The 25,524-nt window shown below is 35.4% G+C and overlaps 1 protein-coding gene across 1 annotated transcript in view; it reads right to left on the reverse strand.

Annotated features, from left to right (window-relative positions):
• Nucleotides 1–3,842: 3,842 nt before the first annotated feature.
• Nucleotides 3,843–25,524, reverse strand: part of LOC136041514 (uncharacterized) — a 56,145-nt gene continuing 34,463 nt past the window's right edge. Inside the window, exons 7-12 of the mRNA XM_065726220.1 lie at nt 23,371–23,546; nt 21,723–21,906; nt 15,339–15,511; nt 10,204–10,260; nt 8,522–8,676; nt 3,843–4,010 (exon numbers count right to left, since the gene is read on the reverse strand). Of these exons, the coding sequence (XP_065582292.1) occupies nt 3,927–4,010; nt 8,522–8,676; nt 10,204–10,260; nt 15,339–15,511; nt 21,723–21,906; nt 23,371–23,546 (829 nt within the window). The 3' untranslated portion in view covers nt 3,843–3,926. The remainder of the gene's footprint in view (nt 4,011–8,521; nt 8,677–10,203; nt 10,261–15,338; nt 15,512–21,722; nt 21,907–23,370; nt 23,547–25,524) is intronic.

Raw genomic sequence — 25,524 nt, forward strand, 5'->3', positions numbered from 1 at the left:
AAGTCCTTCCTTGATTCCGGTTTGGCTAGGTTGTTTGGTAGATTTTTGACAATCATGGCATAGGATGGTTTGGAAACATATTCAGCAGAGACTTCAGCAGTTAGAGGTTTACTTTTCGAGAAGTTTTGTTCCATCAGAATGTCTAATTTGTCACACATTTCAATGATCTTGCGTGTAACAAACATTGTACTTTCACCTGGGATCGAGGGGACTTCTTCTGGCTCAAAAATAAGGAAAGAAGGCAGAGCAACCTTATCGTCATCACAAGTCCGAAACAATTTGATCATTTCCATAATATTGTCACTCATAGCAATCTTTGTGGACATTTGAGCAAGAAAATTCGCTTCTGTCCATAAGATCTCTTTTGGTTTCATAATTTCTTTTTCCTTGAGAAACTGGGCTGCTCTCTTTGCAACTTCATCATGGCTTTTTAAAAATTTTACAGCCCCTGACAAAAAGTTTAATACGGGATTCCAAGTGAGCCTACCAGCCATCGCAAATATGCAACAACATTAACAGAGCAGATTTTACAGTGAAGTAAAATCTTGAACTGATGAACTTTCAACAGTTAATACCATCATATATCAAATATTGAGTTTGATTTTATTTGTCCTTTCCAAGACTGTTAAAGACGCATATAGTTTTCAGTAAAGTGTCAATGAGGCACAAGACTTTATACGTTTAGAGTAAGAGAAAGAGGCAAAACCCAAACTCTAGTTTTTAGTTAGTTTTGTTTGTTTCAAACTTGATTTCCATGTTCTGCTTAAGTTTCCCTCGTTTTAAGGTTTATTCATTCATTTATATTAGTATCTATCCTACATTTGTTTGCTATGTTTTTTTTTCTGTTCGCAAAATATTAAATTGCATATTCAATTTAAGCTTTACTCGTTTTAAGATATATTATTCATTTATATTAGTACCTTTTGTGTTGTTTTTGCAATGATTCTTTATTTAATTTCTGATCGTTTTGCGTTTCATTTACTCTTTAATAGTAATTTTTCATCGTTTTGAGTTTGAGTTTTCGTAGGTTTCTACTTCTCCTGATCTAGAGTTTAATATGACCTTTACTTTTCTATAAAAAAAAACTTATTTTTCTGAAAGTTTTTTTGATGAACTATGGGGAAAAGGGATGGTTGATGGGTGGCTGATAGATTGACAGTTACAGCAGATTAAGATTTTGTTGTACATTGGAAATTGGGGTAGTTTACATTTGGCTGAGTGATTGACAGGTTACTTCTGATTAAGAAGGCTTCTGGAATTTTTGAATGGCAATTAATAGAGGATTAATGTATGATGTAATTTCTTCCTTAGATTTCTCGGTGGGCAGAAATTCTCCCATTTCTGCAGTAGCGGGATAGACTCTTTGGTGGTTGATCAGGCCACGGCCACTATGGTGTTGCTGTTTGTTTGAATTTTTGTTAAAATTCCTTAAGAAGCGACTCCTAAGACACGAGGACCGTTGAATTTGAAGAACGAAATATTTTTAAAGATTGTTATGACTTCAATTAGTAGAGGTACTGCTCGGGTTGCCTCAGCAATGATGTTTGGGGTAAATCTGGGCATTATCGAGAAATTTCGCTAGAAGGTTTGACTTCTATCATTTTTTACTACCAAATTTTACTATATATCTGAACAAAAAGCAAAAAAATCTTTTTTCCATTCCTGGTCATGGTAAAAAATGGTGAACGGAGCTACCCCATCCATGACCATACCTACCCCGGTCTGAGGCAGGTCTGGACAAAAACAGCTCATAGGAAAATGTTAAGTGCAAAGAGAAGAATTAAGGTAACGATATTCTACAAAGTGATAATTATAGGAGAGAGATCATTCTAGATAATCAGATAAAAATCTATTCGGTTGCGCTTCAAAGAAATTCTTTGGGTGCCAAAAAGCAAAAACGTGACAAACTTACCCACCTCTCCCATACCACCGGGCCATAATTTACAATATTTACCCCGTTATCCCTGGAGTTTTTGTTACATGATCTTGGTCTGTTAAAAAAAAAAAAATGGCTAGAAATTCAATCAGATACATTAGGGAAAAAAGGTGTGGTGGGGATGAGGAGGGCTAGTTGCCATTGGATCACTTTTGACCCTTAAAAAAGGAACTAGAACTGTGAATTTCTAGTCATTTGAGCTCTCTCCAAAGTCTACACGACAACCTCTTCCATAAAAACCTTATATGCCTCCGGGGCATAAATTACAACCCTTCCTCCAGACTTTTGGGGGAAGATACAATGACCCTGAAGTTTTTGTTATCTGATTATTGGACTATCAATAGAAAATGCCTATTTTGCATTGATTGAATGCATTTAAAGAAATAGGATGGAGTGGTAGATGCCTTCTTACCACTTCTGATTCTTAAACTGGTACTTATAGCTTTCAATTTTCAATCAAATGAGCTACCCTTGAAGTATATACAACCACCCTTTATACAAAGCCTTATATGCCACCGGGGCATAACTTAAAACAGTTGATCGTGGGTTTTGAGTGGGTTGTGTCGACCTCAGAATTTTGTTAGCCTATCTGGTGTTTGAACAATTTTTAACAAAATGATTAACACAAAATTTATATCAGATGGGTTTGGGGGGCTGGCTAGTTGCTCTCTGATCTCTTTTGACACTTAAATCTTGAAAAAGAGCTTCCAATTCCCAATCCAATAAGCCCTCTCTGAAAATTATATCAGTACCCATGCCATGAGAACCATTTATGTCCCCAGCGGATAACTTAAGTTATGTCCCTGGGGCCTGAGGGATAGTGACCCTGGAATTTTTGTTATCGGACCTTTGAACTATTAAAAAAAAATTTGGATGCATTTGGAGAAAGCATTGCGTGGGAGGGGGGCTAATTGCTCTGTGACCACTATTTACTCTCAAAAGGGGACGGCAACTTCGAATTTCAAATCGAACGAGCCCCTTCAGAAATTTATATGACCAATCCTTCCATATGAAGTGCTTGTAGAAAAAGTAATTAATAGAATATTGGAGCTTTATGGCCTTAGGACTGGTGTAAGGAGACTGTTTGCCATTAGATTACTTTTAACTCTTAAAAAGGAACTACAATAGGTAATTCCTAATCATTTGAGTCCCCTCCATAGCTTATACGACCACATCTTCCATAAAAACCTTATATGCCCCCGGGAATAAGCTACAACACCTATCCTGAGCTCTGAGGGGTTATTTTGACCCCGAAGTTTTTCTCATCTGTTCGTTGGACTATTTAAAACAAAATGGCTATCTCGAAATTTTGGTCGGATGCATTTGGGGGAAAGAGGCTGTAAAGGGGGGAGAGTAGATACCCTTCAATCACTTTTGATGATCTTAAAAAGAGAACTAGAACTTCCAATTTCCAATCAATGAGTCACCTCTGAAGTTTATACGACCACGTCTCACAATAAACCTTATATAACCCCGGGCATAACTTAAAACACTTACCCCTGGGCTCTGGGGGTCGTATCAGCCACGGAATTGGAGAGGAGGTCAAGACGTATGACAGAGTTTAAAAAACGAAGTACTTTAAGTTTGTGATGTGAACGAACCTTTGATCCAATAAATATGGATATTGCTAAGCTGAAAAACACAATAAAAATAATGACTTGTAAGACCAAAAAAGAAACAACCAATAAATGATTATTTGTTTGTGAAATAGCGAAATTTCAATGGGTTTATAAAGATACTAAAGGAAGGGTGACGAGAATGGTTATCATCCCTATTATCAGTCAACCCTAATTATTTCTACCAACCCTTAGAGAAGCTTCTTTCTTCGATGTAGTATCAGCATTAGTTGCAGATATATCCCATCTGGTAGAACAAGCCCTAGAGATAAATTTTAAAAGCAAAAAACTTTGACTGAAGAACTTTTTTTTATTTAGTATCGCAATACAGGCATTAACATCAAATAGAAAAAAATGAAGGCAAATCAGGACTTTCAGTTCAATGAGATACAGTCAACGTTTGCTGGATCATCACAGTACAATTTTATGGGATTAAAAACGGATCCAACTGGGCATGTCTGCAATTAAAAGAATAAAATAATGAACTTAAAAAAAAAATTAAAAACACAGAAATTTAACAAAAAATGTTGGTACAATCAGGATAAATTACAACTTTTTCAGCAAGGAAATGCAATTTCCCTCTTAAACTTTAGCTATCAACGAATTCTATTAAGAATTTCCAACTGGTGAGTTTATGATAATATATTTTTATTTTCTTTGTTTTAAATAGTTATAATACCTATTAAACTAAGATTATTTACAAGTTTGTTCTGACTAATTAATCAAATTTGCATGAAAGTTGCATTCGAATTTGAAAGAAATAGCTTATATGAGAATGTCCATTTTCCCCTTTAAAATGGTTGTTCTGATCAGATCGGGCACTGAAGTCAGAATTAGCACTATTGTCTTGTTTATCATAATAATTTGTCTCTAACATATTTTATTGTGTAATTTTTTTAGAGTACTTTAAATGTTCTAGTTACTCATGTGCTTCGTTTTTTTTTAGTGAAATTTACTCCACTTTTGATGTTGTAAGAGTGGATTGAAAACCTATTGTAAAAAGCTGCCCGATTTTAGGGTAGGTGATCCTTTACTTTTCTCACTCTCTTAAATATTATAGCAGAGCTAATTCAGATTCATTCAACAGGAAAACCGAAAAACCTTTTAAATTTCAGCTTCGAACCTTCTGAACATTCTGATGAACTAGTTATTGAAGAACTTTGAACTGGAAAATGACATTTGGGTAAAATACTGATTATACGATGCTAAGTAAACCGTCTAGGGTAAGTTAACTTAAATAAAAGTGTTTTAGAAAACAGACTGTTTTCTGAAAAAGAAATACACTTGACTATATTTCACTTCAGGACCTTTATTATTGACATATTTCTACAATATTGAATATTGTGAAACTGATTTTATGATGTTGAACAAACTGTCTTCGAAAAGTATCTTAAAATAACAGTATTCTGTAGAAACTGGTTCTCGTTTTTATACAAAATAGAATAGACAATTTATCATCTCAGGGCCTCTTATTGATCAATATACTAATAGACTACAAAACGAAATCTTGACCAAAATGCATTAAATAAGTCCCTTCGGACAAACATATTTAAATTAAAAAAAACATTAAGATTAAAAAAAATAACCATTAAAAACTAACCATTAAACTAACCATTAAAAAACCATTAAAATTAAAAAAACTAACATTAAAATTAAAAAAATTAAATTGAAAAAACATAATTAAATTAAATTAAATTAAGTAAACAGTGATGATTTCTTGTAAAATGAAACAGAGCTGACTATATTTCATTTCAAGGCTTTTAATTGAATAAATTATTGATTAAATTTTGATTAAATTATTAAATTTAATTAAATGATTAAATTTGATTAAATTATTATAACATTAAATACAATAAAACGGATTAAAAGATAAAATATTCATTAAAAGGTCCTAAATAAACATATTTGTATGGATGGAAATTCTGTGAGACTTTTGATCTTCTATGTAACTGAAGCCATCACAACCTCTACAATAGGATTTTCTTATCGATAGATTCGTTACATACATTCGTTTAAATACATAGACGCACTTCATATAAATAAAAATAGAAAAACATTACAGTTTAAAATTGCTGAAAACTAAGCTCCTACCAGTATTTGCCGCCCCAAAGAAATTTCCTGGCGGGGCTGATGATGATCTGCCCTGCCTTTTTTACCTATGTGCTGGTAAATATGGGAATGTAACATTTTCGCTGTATAGAGAAATGTTTTAATTAATGCCTACTCTTCCTACATCTTTCAACATTTATCTGAAGCCTCAGGAATAGTAAGCAGTTTGACCTTTAAAATGAACCTTTGTAGGGATCTACCCTATCCCCACCTAAGCAATGACTCCCCCCTATTATAGCTGATATGTAATTTCAGATCACCTAACATAGCCTAATTCCATTACAAATAAAACTTGGTTGAATCCAGTACTGCTACCGTTTGGCATTACTTCTTTTGCAACTGGGAAGCCTAAAATCTAGTTATTGATACTTTTAAATCAATGCACTTCTCAGAATTTTAAATTGACTGTGAATTCGTCCTCTTTGGGATAAAGTCGTAGTTTGGTGCCCTAAACCACGCAAACTGTCACCCAACCACCAATGCTATTTTGGCGTCTGGCCCCCCTGGAAAATTTTCTGCCGGTGCCCCTGCTATACATCTCTCCTAGAAAGGCTATTATTAGAGGGCTGTATTAATATCTATTTTAACAGCGTTTCTGAGTGTGAAGCGAAAAGGTGTAATGTAAATTGTAAACTTTTTTCCTACATTTTTACTCTTTGACTTACTTTGCCTAGGAAGGGTCTGAAATTTAGACATACCGAGACTAGACTGGTAGTACGAATAAGAAAGTCTTTTACTATGCAAAACATCTTTCCTGATGGAAAAGAAGAGAATTCTGTGGACCTTAATGCATGTGGCTCTTAGTGTGGTGTCTTGGACTACTTAGCAAGGCACTTGTATATCACGGGAAGCAGGGAGAACAATTGGGGGTGGGTAAGGGGGGCAGTTGCATCTCAATAATGTGGAAAAAATTATTATAAAACCCATGCCCCTTGACATTCTGGACACGGACCCCTCGTGCCCCCCTCCCAACAAAAACACAGAAGGTTCGCCCCTGACAGGAAGCACACATGGCATATCCTTACTGGTTGTCAGAAATTGGCAAGGATAGTGCGCATAGAAAATCCGTGGCACGTTACTAATGATTACGGCAACGTAGTGCCAAAAGATTTACAGTGGGGTGTCGGGAAGAATCCTGGCAGGCCAATCGACTGACGAAGATTAAAATCAGAATAGTGCACGAGAGTGGACTACTCTCGCAATTTCATCTGCAAAAAAGCAGAATAGCCAAGAGTGGACCACTTGGCTACAATACTGTTCTGTAACATAAGCCAGTAGCGGCATCGACTTCACTGTGACACCTGCTGGCCAGAGTATTCTGGTGGTGGTATAGATCTCCAAAAAGTGGTGGATGAATAGACGTCCACCCCCAATGATCATCTTTCAACTCGGTTACTGTTGAAAGGTTATTGCTGCAATATTCAATATTGCAAATTTATTATAAGATGTTAAACAAACTTCCTTAGCAAAGAAAACTTAAATAAAACTGTTCGGTAGAAATCGATTGCCTTTCCAATTATAAAATAGAATTAACAATATATAATTTCAGGATTCTTTTTTGGCTGTGTTTTTTGGATATTCAATGTTCCTAATGGACTACAAAATGAAATCTTGATCAAGAGGCATTAAATGAGCCTTTCGGAAAAACAAATTTAAATAAAAGTGTTTAATAAAAACTGATTGTTTCTTGAAAATTTTAATTGGGTTGACTAAATGTCATATTGTAAATTAATTGTTACTAAATATTGTAAATTAATCACAAGACCAAATTCTGATTAATAAACCACTTCAGACGAACGAACTTCAATAAAAGCATCTAGTAAAAACTGATAGTCTTAAAAGAAAATTTAAATGAATATATTTTAATTCAAAGATTGTTCCATAGCTTACGATAATTTAACTTCGAAAACTAGAATTTCCTGATAAAGGGAAATAAAACTGGGGGAATCTTCTGAAAAATTACCATGTTTACCCTTATTATTAACTTACATTGCACTGAAACTGTCTTGGGTGAACTAGCTTGACATTAAAGGCGTTATAATATTAGACTGTAGGTGTTGATAAAAATATATATAGAGACATGAAACTACTTGGATTTTCGGTAGGCAAAATGTATAAAATTAATGTATTTATATGCTGTGATCTTTACGATATATCTGGTTTATTTTAAATAAGGAGTGTTTTAAATAGTACTTAAAGTTTTCTGAGGTCTTGGTAGACGTACATAAGACCCCTTTGTGGACATACGAAATCTTCACACATAAGACGGAATTCGTTCCGTGTTCTGCCAATACAGTGAGACTCCTACTCAGAAACTTGAAGCATAAAGTTTTGGTTGTAGTAGTATTCGAGCCTTTAGCTGACATAAATATTCTGCAGACAAGCAAAAACACACGGAGACACTGGGGTAATTTGAGGAAAAAAACTTTCCCCTCCCTTGCACATTAATTTGAAGATTTTCTTTTACTTAATATTTTCATTGAAAAAAAAACACTTTTTTTTAGTAATTTCATCAGAAAAAATTAAATAAATCCCAAAGGGTTATGAAAAATAAAATCGTGCCCCTCCATTCCTTATTTCCGTGGATTGACACCATAACAAGGATACTGTTTCAAGTTGTGTTTTTGGTGTGTACAATACTCCAAGAATCCATACTTACAACTTACAATTCCATAGATTTACCAATTGAAATCTTAACCGAAATTTGTTTCTTTGATTGACTGCTCACTTTCCTTATTTTTTGTAATTAACGGTATAGCATATAGACAAAGGCAAAATGTAAAGCTCAATTTTGATAGAATTTTTGGGTGTCAGTGATAGTATGTAAAGATCTTCGAATTGCATAAGACAAAAGCTATACCTGGACATATGCAATACCATCCACACATGAAAGGTAATCTGGTCCACAATAATCAGGAATGGGGAAAAATCCGTTAGCGTATGGACAATTGTATGGACTCCCAGTTCCAGATCCAAGAGTAGTAGTCCTTGGTGTAGAAGGTGCTGAATCAACAACTAAAATCACAACAGAATTTTACATGAGACAAAATAATGGAGACAAAATAAGATAGCTTTCGGGTCATAGTATAAATTCAGTTACCCAATTAATTTAATTAATTCGGAAAAGGTACATTCAGCTATTGCTCTGCTTTTATATTTTTAATCGAATTTAGCCAGTAGATTAGGATATTGTCTTTCAAAGTTATCATCCTCTCAAAATTCAAAATCTACCCTCAGTCTTTATGTAGGGGTCCCATGACGTCAATAAAGTTAATAGGGCTGTCAACAAAGTTAGTAAACCTTTTTCTCGGGCCACTTGGTTTATTTTATTTCAAAAAAAGTTTTAATTATTTAATTTAAAAAATTTCCCCTAAGTTCAGCAATTAGTAGAAGAGATGAGGAAAACTTCAAATGAACCACATACAAATGAGAGTCTGCACATATGATAGTTTACATATTTTTAATTTTGCTAGGTAAAAGAATAAGGGTTAGACTAAATAAAATATTTTCTTCTAAGCCTTACTTGTTAACAGGAAAAAAAAACTTTGGTGACGTGTGGGAACCCTGCAGTACTGTGACTGGTCAAACATCAAACTCTGAATGAGAATTGAACAAAATCCATTCTACTAGAATTAAACATAGGAAACTTTTCTAGCGCTCTAGCTTAAAGAAATTTCCTTCTTATCACTAAGTTTGACTATAAATGGATGTTATGTTTAGCTGTACCCTACTTTAGCCAAGTGTGTTGATAAAAAGCCATGATTCATGACTGTTCTTAGTTTTCCACTGATTGTAAGGTAAAAATTTTAGTAGAGAGTCGAAAACGGTCAAACTTGGCTTGAAAAGCCTTTGTCAACGTTACTTTGTTTTTATATACTATCTAGAATTGCAAAATCTCCGCATAATATATAGATTTAGCCTACTGTATGTCCAAGCCTAAATCTTTTCTTATTCAAAACTCCTGCTGGAAAGTTTAAACCGAATTGGCACTCTTACTTAGATGTTGAAGATAGCACGGCCCTCCAAACTACGCAAAAATACATTAGTGGCACTCTAGTCGTGTGTAATTTTGTTTTTATCTTTAATTGGAACTATAACTTAACTCTTGCATTTTAGTTCTATCATAAATAATTGTATTACTGGAACGCAATTTCCTCCATACCCCAATGTTTTCAAAAGGAAAAGTGCCTCTTCCCACTATCAAGAGAATAAACTGCAGCAGCATTGCCAAACCAAAGATCAAAACGTAACTCATTTTATTTTCTTTAATTCAAAACATATTTGATCTACCTCTTAATTCGAAGCAAAATTAATCGTATAGCTACTTTTATGGTATATACTGGTATGGGTTTATGGCATAATGGTATGGTTTTTACTTTGTATATTTACTTTTAAGTGTTAAAAAAAGATTTTTTTTTTATTAAGGGGTTTGAGGAGCGTGAGATAAATTTGTATTACTTTTATCTATCTTTACTTTCACTGGAATACATGGTTGCAAAAACTTTGTATACGGGTAATGCTTTTACTACTGTTCATGCTTACTGTTCATATGTGTAATCATTTTGTAGATTGCTGCCATTTGGGGTCCAGACTTCAATGCTGAAAAATAAATAAGCTCAAGTTTAATTAAATTAGATATGGATAGAATGATAGATATAAAAAATAATTTTAATTAAATAAAAGCTCAGATAGTCATCTCTTATCAGTATCAATTTTTTTGGGAGATATTAACATAATCGTTGAATATTCTATTCCGGATTCACTCAGAAAATTCAAAGACGAAATCCACAGACACTGCAAAGACAAACGAAAAACTATAACGAAAAATAGAATACGGCATTAAACTTTGAAGTCCCTACGGATGGTGCTGATCTCTATTTCATGGCTCTTCAGCCAGAAAGTGTATTGGTGTGGGGGGGGGGTAGCCATCCTTTGCTTTCGAACACCTTTCCTGTTTACCTTTTCCATATTTCTCTAGATACTCAATAAGAGCTGGGTCAACCTCAGTTCAGTTCACAGAGGCACACCACTGACCTCTGTTCTTAACTAAATAATCAGCAACAACAGAACTCGGACCCCTGTCCTCACGGACAAAGGATTTCAGGTCTAATGCTCTAGTGTAATACGTGAGAATAGTGAATTATATTTGGTCAGGAATAAGGACCAAGAAAAGACAAATTAGGATAAAAATAATTCATTAAATAGCTAAATAAGAGGACTATGTCCAATACCCTATGCACTAGTTTTCATCTTCATAGTATTTACCATTCTTGTTACTAATAATGTTGCGTAGGTAAGTAAAAATAGCCCCTTTATTGGTATTTTCACTGCCATTATTCACTCTTCATTCTCATTTAACCCTTTCAGACCTGAACCAAGAAGGAGTTGCGTAAAAATTCTGAAAATAGCAGAGAGTGATCCTGGAGGTTCAACTAGAACAGGTTTATTTTTTTTTAATTTTTATTTCATTCCATATCCAAAATGTGAATGGTTACCATATGGTCACGTCAGGTATATACAGATACTATTTTAGGTGAAAATTTGTGAAACAGTTGCGATCTGAGTTCAAACACAGTCGAACTTTGCACTTCGAACACATGATTCGACTGGTTCCACCCCTAACGCACTTCTCATAGCGACACCTTCCCTTTTCAGTCGTATCCGGAAAATGCGAGGTCTGGTCAAACCTCACTGATTCCGAAGGCATCCCGTCTCGCAAGGTATTCGTATTGCGCTTGGTCACTGATAAGAATGGTCTTCCAACTCAAGGACTTTGAGATACGCCAGTAAGAACCAACCCACGAGCAATGTCCATTTTGAAGTACAGCAGAGACATGTGCTGAACATTGATCTGCTTACACTGTCGGCGGTGTATCAGCCAGGCGTTGTTCACAGCCATGTCAAAGAAGTAGTATACAATCCTCATATACCATTTCTTAGAGCGAATGTCAGTCCTGTAAAGCTCCAGGAACATGTCAGCAAGATCTACGCCCCCCATTGATTTGTTGTAGTCACGGACGATTCGGGGGCGATCAACTTCGACGTATTTCCGTGTTGTGCCATCCCATCTCTGGCACTTATCAATTGGGGTGACTGCATAGTATGAAGAAGCCAAATGGACTGGTTTGTTGTCATACCATTTTACTACCGATACTTCTGAATGTTTTTCAAAACGGAAGTCCCCTGACCCTCGTCCTTTCTTCTTCATGTTGGCGTCGGTATCTAGAACAGCGCCCCTCATTCTGTTGCTGCGTATCGTACCACATGACTCGATGCCATATTCAACCCGGAGCTTGTGAATGAGATCGATGCCAGTATAGAAGTTATCAAAGAACAACTTGAAGTTCATGAACCTTGGCAGATTTTCTACAAGCCGAAGGACAACGTCAGTACCTTGGCCAAGTTCAGAAATTTCAACAGCTCCTTTTCCTGTATATATCTCTATGTCATACACTATTCCGCTGATGTCGGCTCTCGTGAAAACCTTTACACCCCACAAGTGGGGCTTGTCCTTCAAGTACTGTCGAAATCCAATTGTTCCTTTGAATGGGATCATCTGTTCGTCAATACTTTGGATCTCTTCAGGGTCTATTTTTTTCAGATTCTCCCTGAATGCGTCGTATAGTCTTCTGATCTTGAATAGTTTATCATGACCAACCTCCCCTTTCGGTATCATTAAGGTGTCATCGCAAATGTTGAAAAAAGACCTCAAGCTGATGAACCTATCTCTGCTCATGGTATCTGCCACCGGGGAATATCGTATTCCATTCTCCCAGTACATTCTAATAGCCGGAAGTTTGAGAATGCTCATAAGCATTTGAACTCCAAGAAATCTGCGCAGCTCTTCAAGGGAAAATTTCAGAGCAAGATTCTTCTTTCTCATGGCATTCAGATTCGTTTGGTCCACAATGTTTGAAAGAATGTCTTCTGTGATAAACATTCGGAAGAGATCAAGGGGCGTTTGTACCTCGTCATAGTGTGGCATAGAACCCTTCCATGTAATATTTCGAGGTTCGGGCTCCGTTTTTATCAACTTGTATTGCTTTACCTCCTTCGCTACCTTCTTTTTTGCTACTGGTTTTGCCATGACCTGAGGAGCATCAGTTGGAGTTACTAGACCGGCCACTGCTTGGGAAGGAGCATTTTTTTGAGCTCTTGTAAGGACAAAGGGTTCAGCAGGTGCAGTAACTGTTGCTGACTGTATTGCAGAAGAAGCTGACACCGGTGCTGATGATGTGCTTGAAGAACTGTTTGACGCTGTTGTGTCATTCAAGCCTGGGAGAGGCAAATCGAATTGATCCGTGTCATCGCCATTGTCTAACTCGAACCTGCCAAGCATTGCTAAAGGGATGTCGTCTGTGTGGTCGATATCCGCTTCATCTCTTCCGTCTTCATTGCCATAACAGTTGAGAGAACGTAAAGGCTGAAATTCTTGATCTGGATTGTCTGGTGCCCAGTTTGGGTCGTCGTCGTCGGAAGAGATATCGAGATCTGAATCACAATCAGGTATGAATAAAAGCCTTGCTGCTTCTTCTGCAGTCATTTTCTTGGTAACTCTTCTACTTCTTTCCTTGATCAGTCTCTCTTCCAAGGGCTTGGGACCATGACCTCTCATGGAATCAGAGCTCGTGCTTGGATCAGCTGAAAAGAAATTCAAGGTAAGTGCATCACTTAATAATAACAATAATAATAGTATATTGCAATAAAATAGGCCATTGGCCTCGACACTTGCCTGAGGCATCCCACAAAATAGCTTTTTTACCCTTGTTTCAGTAAAAAGGAGGAACAGAAAGAAAATGTGCCTATTCCCAATCATAAAAAGGACTTGCTGCCTCGTTTGCTGTACAAATCTGCCTAGGTATGGTTTGGCACTGAATGCCTGACGTGACCATTTGGTAACCGATCGTTAGCAACCTTGTTTGCGGCTAAACTAAAGCTCAGAATTAGACTAGTGATATCTCATTCGAAAGAAAGCATTCTTAGCTACAAAATAAGTTCATAATCAGGCTCTGAACTTACCAAAAACGTCCAGGTCATCGAGGTCGAAATCTGCACCTTTCCTCTTTTTCGACATTTTATGTTTTGTCTAAACTTGGACGCTCGTTCGACCGCTCGGGTAAAGCCTTGAGGCACAATAAATTCAAACGCGACAGAGTCAAGCAAGCGCTATCTAGTGGAAAAGAAATCACGGTTGTGACTGTGTCGAGTCGAGAGAAAAAAAATAGGAGGCGAGCGGTATCCGTATGGTGACCACAGGCATGAAAGGGTTAAGCCACATTCAAGTTTTCTTAGCAATATTCTTAGCATCTATTTTCAAATTTTGGATTCCTTAAAGTCCAAATGCACTACAAAATAATTTTGCTAATACTGCTTGATCGCACAAGCCAAAATTGACGAAACCCTTTTTACACGCACATTCTGGAAAGGCTCCCAACTCTTCCTGACGTCCTCTGATTATGACTAGTTATGACTCCTCTCATAGGGATTCTTAGATAAATTCTTTCTCTATCTCACTCTATTCAAAGCTTATCCACTCCAAATAAAAAATCCCTAAGGTTTCTAAATCTATTCTGATATCCCTAAAAGCTCTAATCTGGGATTAGAAAAAAAATATTCGACAGACCAAAGACTGAAAAAGAGTTACAGACGTGTTTTTTTAAGATAAAAAAAAGACAGAACAGTACAAATAGAAGAAAGGAGAACCGTTATAAAAAATTCAGAATCAGAAATTCGTAAAGAAAAGATAATAGAAAAGACAGATATGCTCTGGTGTAAAGGGGAAGAAGTGAATCCAGGGAATAAAGAAATTATAGAAAAAAAGAATAAAATAAAGGGAACAGAGAAAAAAGAAAAGAGACAGAACAGTACAAATAGGAGAAAGGTGAAACGTTATAGAAAGTGCAGTATCATAATTTCGTAAATAAAAGATAATAGAAAGGCCAGGTTAGGCTCTGGTGTAAAGGGGAAGAAGTAAATCCAGGGAATAAAGAAAGAATAGAAAAAAAGAATAAAATAAAGGGAACAGAAAAAAAAGAAAAGAGACAGAACAGTACAAATAGGAGAAAGGTGAAACGTTATAGAAAGTGCAGTATCAGAATTTCGTAAAGAAAAGATAATAGAAGGGCCAGGTTATGCTCTGGTGTATAGGGGAAGAAGTAAATCCAGGGAATAAAGAAAGAATAGAACAAAAGAAAAGAATAAAATAAAGGGAATAGGAAGAAAAAGAAAAAAGAGAACCGTACAAATAGAAGAAAGGTGAAACGTTATAGAAAGTGCAGTATCAGAAATTCGTAAAGAAAAGATAGCAGGCAGGGCAGGATATGCTCTGGTGTAAAGGAGAAGAAGTAAATCCAGGAAATAAAAAAGAATATAAAAAAGGAAACAATAAAATAAAGCAAATAGGAAAGAAGACAGAACAGTACAATTGGAAGAAAGATGAAACGTTATATAACGTGCGATATCAGAAATTCGTAAAGAAAAGATAGCAGGCAGGGCAGGGTATGCTCTGGTGTAAAGGGGAAGAGTAAATCCAGGGAATACCCTTATCCCAGCAATAAAGAAACCTAATTAAACACAAATCATCGTATTTTGTGTTCTCTGGGGTGGATAGGGGATAGCCCCTTTACAAAGATTCACTAGTATCATTTAAACAATATGACCGATAATTTGCATCTTACTGTATTCTGAAGTTCCAAAAAGACTGTCTAGGTATCCCCACCAATCCCAGCATCCATTGGGATTCGAATCCAAGAAGTTTGACGTTGCTTGTGGGTAAATTACAATTATGTTGTTAAGTTCTGCCACTTCATTATAGCCAGTCATTTTTGCATATTCATCATCAAGCCATTTTCTAAAAAAAATGAAATCACTACAATATTGCATCTGTGCCTCGAAGTGAACTTAAAAAATTCAAATATCTAATAAAAGCCGTAAATGTGACTTTTTTCACTATCGTCTGGCCGTGAAATATCTTAGTCTAGTTGAAATATCTTTGAAAATATAAATTCAATAGTCTCAGACAGCGTTAACTACACCTGTTTTTAGAAGGATGAATTTAGCTCAAATTCTTAGCAGTTCCATATACTCTTTAAACAAGTACCTTTTAAAGTCACCCGCACTCAAAATTCTAGTACCAAGGCTATCAGGTTGCACCCGCTGCCTTTTGGTGGTGGGCACCTCTTTATCCTCCTTAATTTCCCACTTACCCAACCTCCGAATTCAAGTACCACTATCTTTGCAAGATTGCATCTTCTTCCTTGCAAAAAGGACATTTCCCGACTTTACAACACCAAAGCCAAACCTGTTCTACTACAGAAAAAGGACTCAACAGTGATTTGCTCCAGCATTTGTCCCCATTGGCCTATCAAACGATACTTCCAAAATCATCACCGTTACTATACTCCAGTGAATCAGAGCTATGTCGTCCTGATCCATCCAAGAATACAAGGCCAGTTCCCATTCCCACGAGACCAAATTTTGACCAAGCGTTCAGTGACCCAGATCTTGGAAAACAATTGGAATGCAGCAATAGTCTGTTGCCCCTCTTTATTAATTGAAACAAGCGTTCTACCTTATCTGGAAAAATGGTCACTGACACAACTATTTGATTGCTGAATCTCACGAAACCTAGGTAAATATTTACACTCTAGGAGGTGTTCCGTGATTAGTGAAGGTTTCACTAACATATTCCAGATGTCTGAAGGAGTTCAACATAAATCAAGAGTTACCTACTCATATTATGCTTGGGCACTGAAAGGAGATCATCAGTGTTGATTGACAGTATTTGAAACTATATGCCTCTGCCAAATCTTCAGAATGACCAATGTTGACAGGTTCTTTAAATGTTAAACTCTTCGAATGCCTTGAAATCCAATCAACAAAGCCAGCCAGGACACAGCTTCAGTAGCTTTTGTGGCTTAGTCACGTCCAACTGATAAGTCATTTCCATCTCCCAAAAATCATCTTCAAATGCCAAATTCTCGTTTCTGACCCTGGTGGAAATCCCACAAGGAGGGGCAAGGATACCTTCTTGACTCACCAGCTTTTGGCTTACCTTGGTCAAGAAGAAGATAATAAGATATTTAGAAGGCACATCCACGCATTTGAGAAGAAACGGGTCACAAAATGATCTTCAATGACGGACGGGACTTAAATTAAGCAAGTCACTAGTTTGGCACAAGCACCCATGGAAAAAAAATAAACCAAAGAAAATAAAAAATAAAACTTACGTATGCGTAACTAAAACCCAGAACTTCCCATCTTCATAGATAAAGCCTCAAAAACGCTGACAAGGATTCTCTGATATATTAATTTGAAGAGAAAGTTTTCATCAAGATCAGTATTCTTGTTTGGGGAGCCATTTCCCTTTTTCTTATAAACATACAGATTTTTTCAAGTGGACAGTTTTTACGAGCAATTATCCACTTGATACCATGAGTGAATACTGTTTATAGTATAGATTTTGTTGTTGTGCATATCTTAATCAAAATAATACTTTTGAAGTGTCAGCTTGTATTTGCAATGGTTGCTCTTCATTTACAATTTATATACTTGACAAATTTAGCACATTTAAGATTACCACAAAAAGCGGATTCTTTTCATGTGTATATTTTTAACAATGTCATTTTTTTTTTCAAAGAACTTCAGTCACTTTTAGCACAGGCCAGTCTTTACTTCAAGTATATTACCGAGAACCCTTTGATTATATATTTAGGCTGTTAGTACAAGTGTAATGTTTCTCAATTGCTTTAACAGCACATTTCTTTTGATTTTCGAAGTTTTACCCAAGTTGTAAAAGTTTTAGATGCCAAGTACTATTGAGAATTTGATAGATTTACACATTAAGTTGTTGACAACGGCGCATCGGGGCTTGCCACCTTTTTATGTTATGGTCCACTTGATTTATTAGTGTTTTTTTTTTGTCTTTTTTACCTCCGCTGTTTTGCTCTTTTGTCTCGAGATAGCTCACTATTTATTTTGGTAATGCAAGTAGATTACAAATTAATATTATAATTATCATATAATCTAGATTTTGTTGTTATGCATGTCTTAATCAAAACAATACTTTTACAGTGTCACCTTGTCTTAGGAATGGTCACTCTTCGCTCACAATAAGTTACTACAAGCTTTGGATCCAAGGATCTCTAAAATGTGACAGAGGCTCTAACTCCCTCCACCAGTTCCCATTTTATGCTCAAATTTAATATTCGTATAATAATGCTTTAAGAATTAATCATTCCTAAAAATTTACACCCCTCAAAATAATTAATTGGAGGAGAGGGTTGAAGGATAAAAATGAATTATGGGTTCGTTTGAAGGCAAGTTCTTCAAAGTATTTTCTTTTAAAGGAATGCCTTCCATGAATGCTAGCAGAGGGAGTGGAGGCTAACGTCCACTGCGCCACAAGAAGATATTAAAAAATGTACAAACTTAGCGAAATGTGAAATATCCCAATTAAATTTCACAAAGCTTCTGTAGGTGATCTTATTTGTTTTATAGAGAACAATAAACCATTGCCAAGTTTAGTTAACAATCAGAAACTAATGAAAGATATAGAGTCAGAAAAAGAAAGGGAAAGAGGGTGTCGTATTATATACATGTTGCAAAATGTTACCATCACTCAAGTTAAACAACGGCTTGCATTTCGTGGGAAGAATCATGACGGTTAAAATCACGTTGAGCTAGCCAATCTGCTTTTGAGACACAACATCGAAATAGTGTCTGTTGGTATTAGCGAAAATATATTAATTACGATTGTTGGAACAGAGCCAGTTCAAAAAATCGTAACATAAACTAATTAAGCTTTCTTTGGCATCTTTGTAAGCGAAACACCCGCTGTCAGCCATGAAGAGCTTTTAGCTGTAGATGTACGGTAAATTGATAGAGAGGGAGCCGCTAAAGAGCATTTACTCGTGCTTGTAGATTATGAGTCGAAGAAAGGAGCCGATAGTGCAGAAGAAATTCTACGATTTTTGCGGAAGACTCGTATCAATGAAGAAAAACTGAGGATCGGCTGAAGGATCAGCTGCTTATGCAGTTAAAAAAGTATTTTGTGCAAAATCCTAGATTCAAGTTGGAGCTCTACCAGCGCGCAGCTTATCTTGATCCTTGTACATATGAACGAACGACTTTAGAAGAAAGAGTGGCAGCAAGACAGTCCCTCATATGTTTACTTAGCCCAACAAAAGGTCGTCCCACCCAAAGGTCGTAAGTACCAATAGCCTATAAAGAGTGGGGGCTAGAGATTTTTTGACAACCGTGGTATATAAGTCTGCTATTCTTATTGAATGTAGAAAAATCTTAGTAATGTCAAGCAAGTTCGAGAAAACGAAAGAAATGTAAAAATTTTCGTCCCCGGCTTAGGCAGGGTTTAGGGGACGAAATTGTTTGTTTCTTTGCCTTACTGTTGGCTCTTACAGAAAAACTTTCTTAATTCTATGGTTGAAGAAGTTAAGGGAAACTTGAAAATAAAACTATATGTCATTAATGTAAGAGGTCTTGCTATTTTTCCTTCTCCCCTCTCCATTCCGTTCTATTATTTTGCAAGTGACACGAGTGGGCGCTTTTAGGGAACACAAGCTCACATTTGCAAGAGACTAGGAAGAAGTATTCAATACCTAGAATATATATTCCAAATAGGGAACATTATTGTTCTTTTTGCGGAGATTTGCAAAAGCCCTAGAAGCATCATTCAGTTTGCCGAGTTGTTCTCTCCAGTGAAGAAGAACAGACGAGGGTTGCCTTTAGTTTACAGAGCATTCAATTTTGCAAAAAGCTACTCAAGTTACATTGGTTGAAGGTGAACAAATATTTAGCAAGATGAAAATCGTCACGAACAGATTGAGATCAATTATGGCAAACGATCGAGTTGACCATCTCATGCTCATAATATCAGTAAGAGATCTACGGGGACAAAAGGACCTCAACCTAATTTTAGAAAAGTAAAAAGTTTTCCTTAAAGTTTCTTCGTCTTGATTTTGCTTTTATACCTGAGTTCTTCTCTATAATATATGACAATATTCCGCAGCTAATAAACATTATTTTAACACACACAAATAATGAAGCAAAAATGTCGGTTGTCGTTGGCACCAACGTGAATTCGTTGCCACATTTTAGATGCCCCCCTTCCCCAAAGCTAAAAGGCTAGCGACACCCCTGCTCTAGGTTAGAAGTGCTGAAACGCTATATCATGAACATACTCCCCTTTGTTCTATGATGTGACCAGGACTTCACTGGGTAGAAAGAAAACACAAAAGAATTTTCTTTTCACTTTTGCTTGTGGTTTTACGTTGTCATTCTGTAACGTAAGCTACTGAATAAAGAAACGTAGAACGATCTTAGTTAGTGAGGCAAAAATATTTTTATATCTTAAATGAAATGAATCAGCCTTTAATGGACCCCAAAGAATCATCGTTTTCACTTTTTAATTGTCTTTCACATTGCCATCCTGTAGCAAAAGTGACTTTAGAATGTACAACGATCTTTGATCACCGAACATAAGTACAAATCAGAAACACGATTACATTCTAAAATTTTCAACGAAGTGAATTTGTCCTTTTGCAAGCAGAACCAAAATACAAAAGAATTGTATTTTGTTACTTGTGGTTCTATATTGCAAATCTGTCACATAAATAACAGATAAAAGATGGTCTTTGATCCATGTAGAGATGGTCTTTGATGGTCTGAAGAGATGATCTTTGATCCATATCTTAAGGCAGTCCACTCATCAGAAACAAGGTTACATACTCTACAAGTATTACGTAGACCAGTGTAATATGCATAGAGTGAGAAAGTTAGGTACATTAAACACAACCATGAAAAGTACGTATAAAGAACTTCTGTAACACAAAGCTTTCCTATCTTTTTACTGGCTTAAAATTTCACATAAGAGAACCAAAGACATACAGCTTTTTGTTAGTTTACATTAGTTAGAAATTTAAATTTAATTAAATAATAAAACACAATAAGAATTTTTTTAAATAATAATAAATTAAATAATAATTTAATTAATAAAGAAATTTAATTTGCGTTGTAGGTTAGTTTTGTTACTTAGTTTACATTAAAGTTCACACATGAAGACAGCACAGCTATTCAAAAGTGTAAAAGTATGATTATTCGAATTCCCTTTCTGATATAAGTAAGGGATACGACTCACTTATCATGATTGATAACTTCGAGTTCTTTTCATATGCTTAAAATTTAACAAAGGAACAATCAGGTGAATCTTATCCTCTAATTATTTCTACTAGCTGAAAATTTTAAGAGCACGAGATAAGTAATTGGACTTTAAAGAAGTAGGGTTATTTGTCAAAGGGGTACTTCCCTTTCTTATATGCGCAAAGGAATAATACCACTGAATAATATGAAATCATAAATTAAAAGACATTTTTAACAAAGATTCACAGGAAAGCTATCTCCCTTTTTCCACTCGAATGAGTTTTTTTGTTTTAAACATGCCAATCCACTATAAACCTGTTTTCTTTAAACTATCTTCTACTATTACGCTTTCCAGCCTTCTATCTACTATTATTTTTATTTTATTCTATACAATTTTTACACTACTATTGTCTATTATTCTCTATTATTGTTTTCTGTTAACTATTACCTTGTACCTTTAAACTATTTTATTTGCTTCCCTCTCAGAGAATTTGTTTCTTATCTTAAACAACTTATTGGCCAATAGCTTTGCAATCCCTTATGCTTTGAGGCAGATAATTGAGTTCCAATATCATTGATTATTAAGTCTTGGACGGTTTTCGGTGCAACATTCAAAGCTCAGCCACGGTCTAACAACTCCAAATGGGTGCCAGGAGAAATTAAGTGGGACGTACAAGAAGCATCGGATAACATACCCCCATCCCCACAAAGCAGTCCTGACAAAAAGCAGATAATCAGGAGATATGAGTACCTCCACTGCATGACCATTAAACGTTTTCAGAAAAAATCTGAAACGTTTAATGGTCTCAATGACAAAAAAAAATTTTCAGAAAAAATCAGGTACACAACGTAAAAAATGTCCATGTTAACACAGTGAGCTTTATTCGATCTCTAAAACAACCCACCTTCCTTGAAGGCAACCATGAAGAGACACGTGCAGCTTACAGACTGAACCGCTATCTACACAAGCAGATGGAATGTATGCATATGCAATGGTATCCATGTCGCTAGATGAAGCTAAACCAGAAATGAATTGCGTTTGGTCAAACTCGTAAAACGTCCCTGCTAAAGTGGTAGTACCAGGAGCTCCTATGAGAAAACGAATGGTTAATTAGGGGTTTTCGACAAAATAATAACCTTTGTAGGTCTAACCCAGATTCATCAAAAGAAGACACAGTTTGCTTCTAGTATCATCTCTGTAATACCAATTAAAGGAAATACGCAAAAATTAATATTATTATATAGCTTCAAATATCAATTATATTTTTTAAGTTTCAAATTATTCTTTATCAATAAAAAACAATCAACTAAAAAATAAATTCAATAAAAATGAAAATTATTATTAATATTAAATGACTATCAGCAGATAATGAAGTTCATTAATTGATCAAAATTTACTGTATGACATAATTTTCTATTTACACTAAATAAATCACATTAACCTCTATTAAATTAGGGTGCTAAATTAGAGATGATTTTAGCTGCTCAATTCAACGTTTGCTTACCCTTTTGCTTTTACTTTCTTATTTTCCCCTTGTTAGAATTCTAACCAAAAGCAATAAACACTTTGGAACTTTCTCTCACATGTACTCAGAAAATCAATCAGCCTTGCATGGCTCAGAAAATTCTTATTTTCGAATATACTAAGTGGTTGCCGTCAGATCACTTAACTATTTGTGAAACTCAAACGCTTGTTAAAAAAAAAATTCTGTAGAAAATCAGGAATAAATCTCGAATATGACTGACGTTAATAACATCGAAACCTCAATATCCTAATATCAATAATCAATATCAATGTCATATCAATAGCAATAATCAAACCTAGAATATCAAACAACCCAAACTGGTAGGGTTTCATTTCCCATTTACTGAAAACAAAATATATATTTTACATAGTTTTCACCATAACATCAGAAAAACTGTTTACTGCTCAACCTCTAGGAATTTAGTTTTTTCGCGTCAATATAATACTAAATTATTATTCTTAGTTGAACTACATTTATATTATTTATATTGCAGCATGAGAAAATAATTTATAAAATGGTTATATGGACAAAACTAATATCAACAAGCTAGTGGAGAAATGTTTGTTTTAATGGTCCTAGCATATACCTTTCAAAAACGAACAATATACAACAAATGAAGCGGTGAGTCATGTGAAATTGAGGGGGGAAAGAATCTAATAAAGCAACGTTTGTCTGAAAACATCGAAGCAGAAGAAGTCAATGTTCTCGGAGATGTGTATGCAATCGTAGGGCCGCGAGTGTGGCAGATAAAGCTGTTATAAGGGAGGCCCAGGTATTAGGTACGGTCAACTGCGGTAATAACTGAGGCACAAAAATTAATGCTCTCTTATGAAAAATTTACTTGCCAATTAAAACAAACAACTTCCGATTATCGTGTAAGTAGATTAAAAACAAATAAAATAAATAAGAGTTCATATTTGGACAGTATCCCACATCTTAAAAAAGATTCAAGACTTATGATCATTTAATTTCCATTCATGAAATAATGATGTTTACAATTGAAATATAAATAAAAGCTATTTCTTACCGAATGGTCTAACAAGATTGCCACCATACAAGTAATTCAGCATTTCGTAAGCACCATTGTAGCCACAATCATTTATGAACGGGCTTTTAGTGGTGTCACATGCAACTCCATAGCCGTCTGTTGGCTGTAAAGTAAACGTTTTTATAATAGAATCTCTGATAAAGGTGTCTTTACACCTAAACCGTATTAAAAGAAATTAGAAATAATAAAGATTTAGCTCCAGCATTTCATTTTGTACTTCTCATCTAGGCCTAGTAGTAACGCCTAGCATAATTAGTCTGACCAACCCTAAGTAGAGAAGCTACCCTAGTGGGGTGATTTTATCTTATCCCCTTGTATCCCTGGCCATGGCCTCGCTCTTCAAGTTAAAGTTTGACTATTTCTCTTAACTCTACTTTTTAAAACAGTAAAAAAATTTAGCGTAAAGAGCGGGGCGTTGAAGAGGAAAAGCCCCTTTCATATATGGGGTAATTTCTGTTAGTTTTAAGTTTTAATGTTGCTCCTTACTTTCATTTAAAAAACTTGTTTTTTTATTTAATTTCTGGACGTTTTTGAATTAAGTCATGTTTTGATCTTGGCTTTCCGAAAATAAATAATTAAAACAAGTTTGCATATTAATTTTTTTTTTGGCTAAATGGCTCTCTCATAGTTTTAATCGGAAGATTTAAGGAAAAAAGGAGCCAGGGAGGAGGCCTAGTTGCCCTCCAACTTTTCGATTATTTAAAAAGGCAACTAGAACTTTTAATTTTTTACGAACGTTTTCATTAGTAAAAAATATACGTAACTTACGAATTAACTTACGTAACGAACTTCTATATTCGTATGTTTTTATTGCGTATATGAGGGAGTTCACCCCTCGTCGATACCTCGCTCTTTACACTAAAGCTTAAATTTTGTCCCAATTCCTTAAGAATGACCTCTGAATCACAAAGGCCGTAGAATAAATAGTTGAAATCACTTAGAATACTTTAGCGTAAAGAATGAGGTATTAAGAGGAGGTAAACCCCTCATATGCGTAATAATTTTTGTTCGGTTCAAGTCTTAATGCTTCTCCTTACTTTCAGTAGAAAAAAAACTTTTCATATTTATTTTTTCATTGTATTTTCAAATAGTGTTAGAAAATCCAGCACCCCCTTCATTGAAATTCTCTTCCCCCATGAGAAGTTCCTCCATGGAAATATCCTCCCGCGTAACCCTCCTCAAATATCCCCCCTCCCCCCTAAACCGAAAAAATCCCCCTGAAAACGTCTGTACACTTCCCAGTAACCATTACTATACGTAAACATAGGTCAAAGTTTGTAACTCGCAGCCCCTCCCACGGGGACTGCAGGGGAGTAAGTCGTACCCAAAGCCATAGTTATTAGGTTTTTCGACTATGGTGAATAAAATGGCTAACTCAGAATTTTGATCCAGTGACTTTGGATAAAAAATGAGCGTGGGAGGGGGCCTAAGTGGCCTCTAATTCTTTTGGTCACTTAAAAAGGGCACTAGAACTTTTAATTCCGTTAGAAAGAGCCCTCTCGCAACATTCTAGGACTACTTGGTCAGTACGATCACCCCTGGAAAAAAAAAAAAAAAAAAAAAAAAAAAAAAAAAAAAAAAAAAAAAAAAAAAAAAAAAAAAAAAAAAACACGCATCCGTGATCTGTCTGCTGGCATAAAATGTGAAATTCCACATTTTTGTAGATAGGAGCTTGAAACTTCTACAATATGGTTCTCTGATACGCAGAATCTGATGGTGTGATTTTCGTTAAGATTGTATGAATTTTAGGGGGTGTTTCCCCCTATTTTCTAAAATGAGGCAAATTTTCTCAGGCTCGTAAAGCTTGATGGGTAAGACTAATCTTGATGAAACTTATATATTTAAAATCAGCATTAAAATGCGATTCTTTTGATGTAACTATTGGTATCAAAATTAAATTTTTTTAGAGTTTCAGTTACTATTGAGCCGGGTCGCTCTTTACTACAGTTCGTTACCACAAACTGTTTGATAATTGTTTGTTTTGCTTTTAAATTTGAAAAGAATAGTGGGCTACTGTCAAATTAATCAAGTGATTCCCATCCTTCCAAAGCGAATTAATTTTGATTTAAACCTGAGGAAAGATTTAAATCCCAAAATCAATATATTTAAAATACAATATAACTTGGAGCTTTC

Source organism: Artemia franciscana, unplaced genomic scaffold (genome assembly GCF_032884065.1).
Source record: "Artemia franciscana unplaced genomic scaffold, ASM3288406v1 PGA_scaffold_23, whole genome shotgun sequence".
NCBI classification, from domain to species: domain Eukaryota; kingdom Metazoa; phylum Arthropoda; class Branchiopoda; order Anostraca; family Artemiidae; genus Artemia; species Artemia franciscana.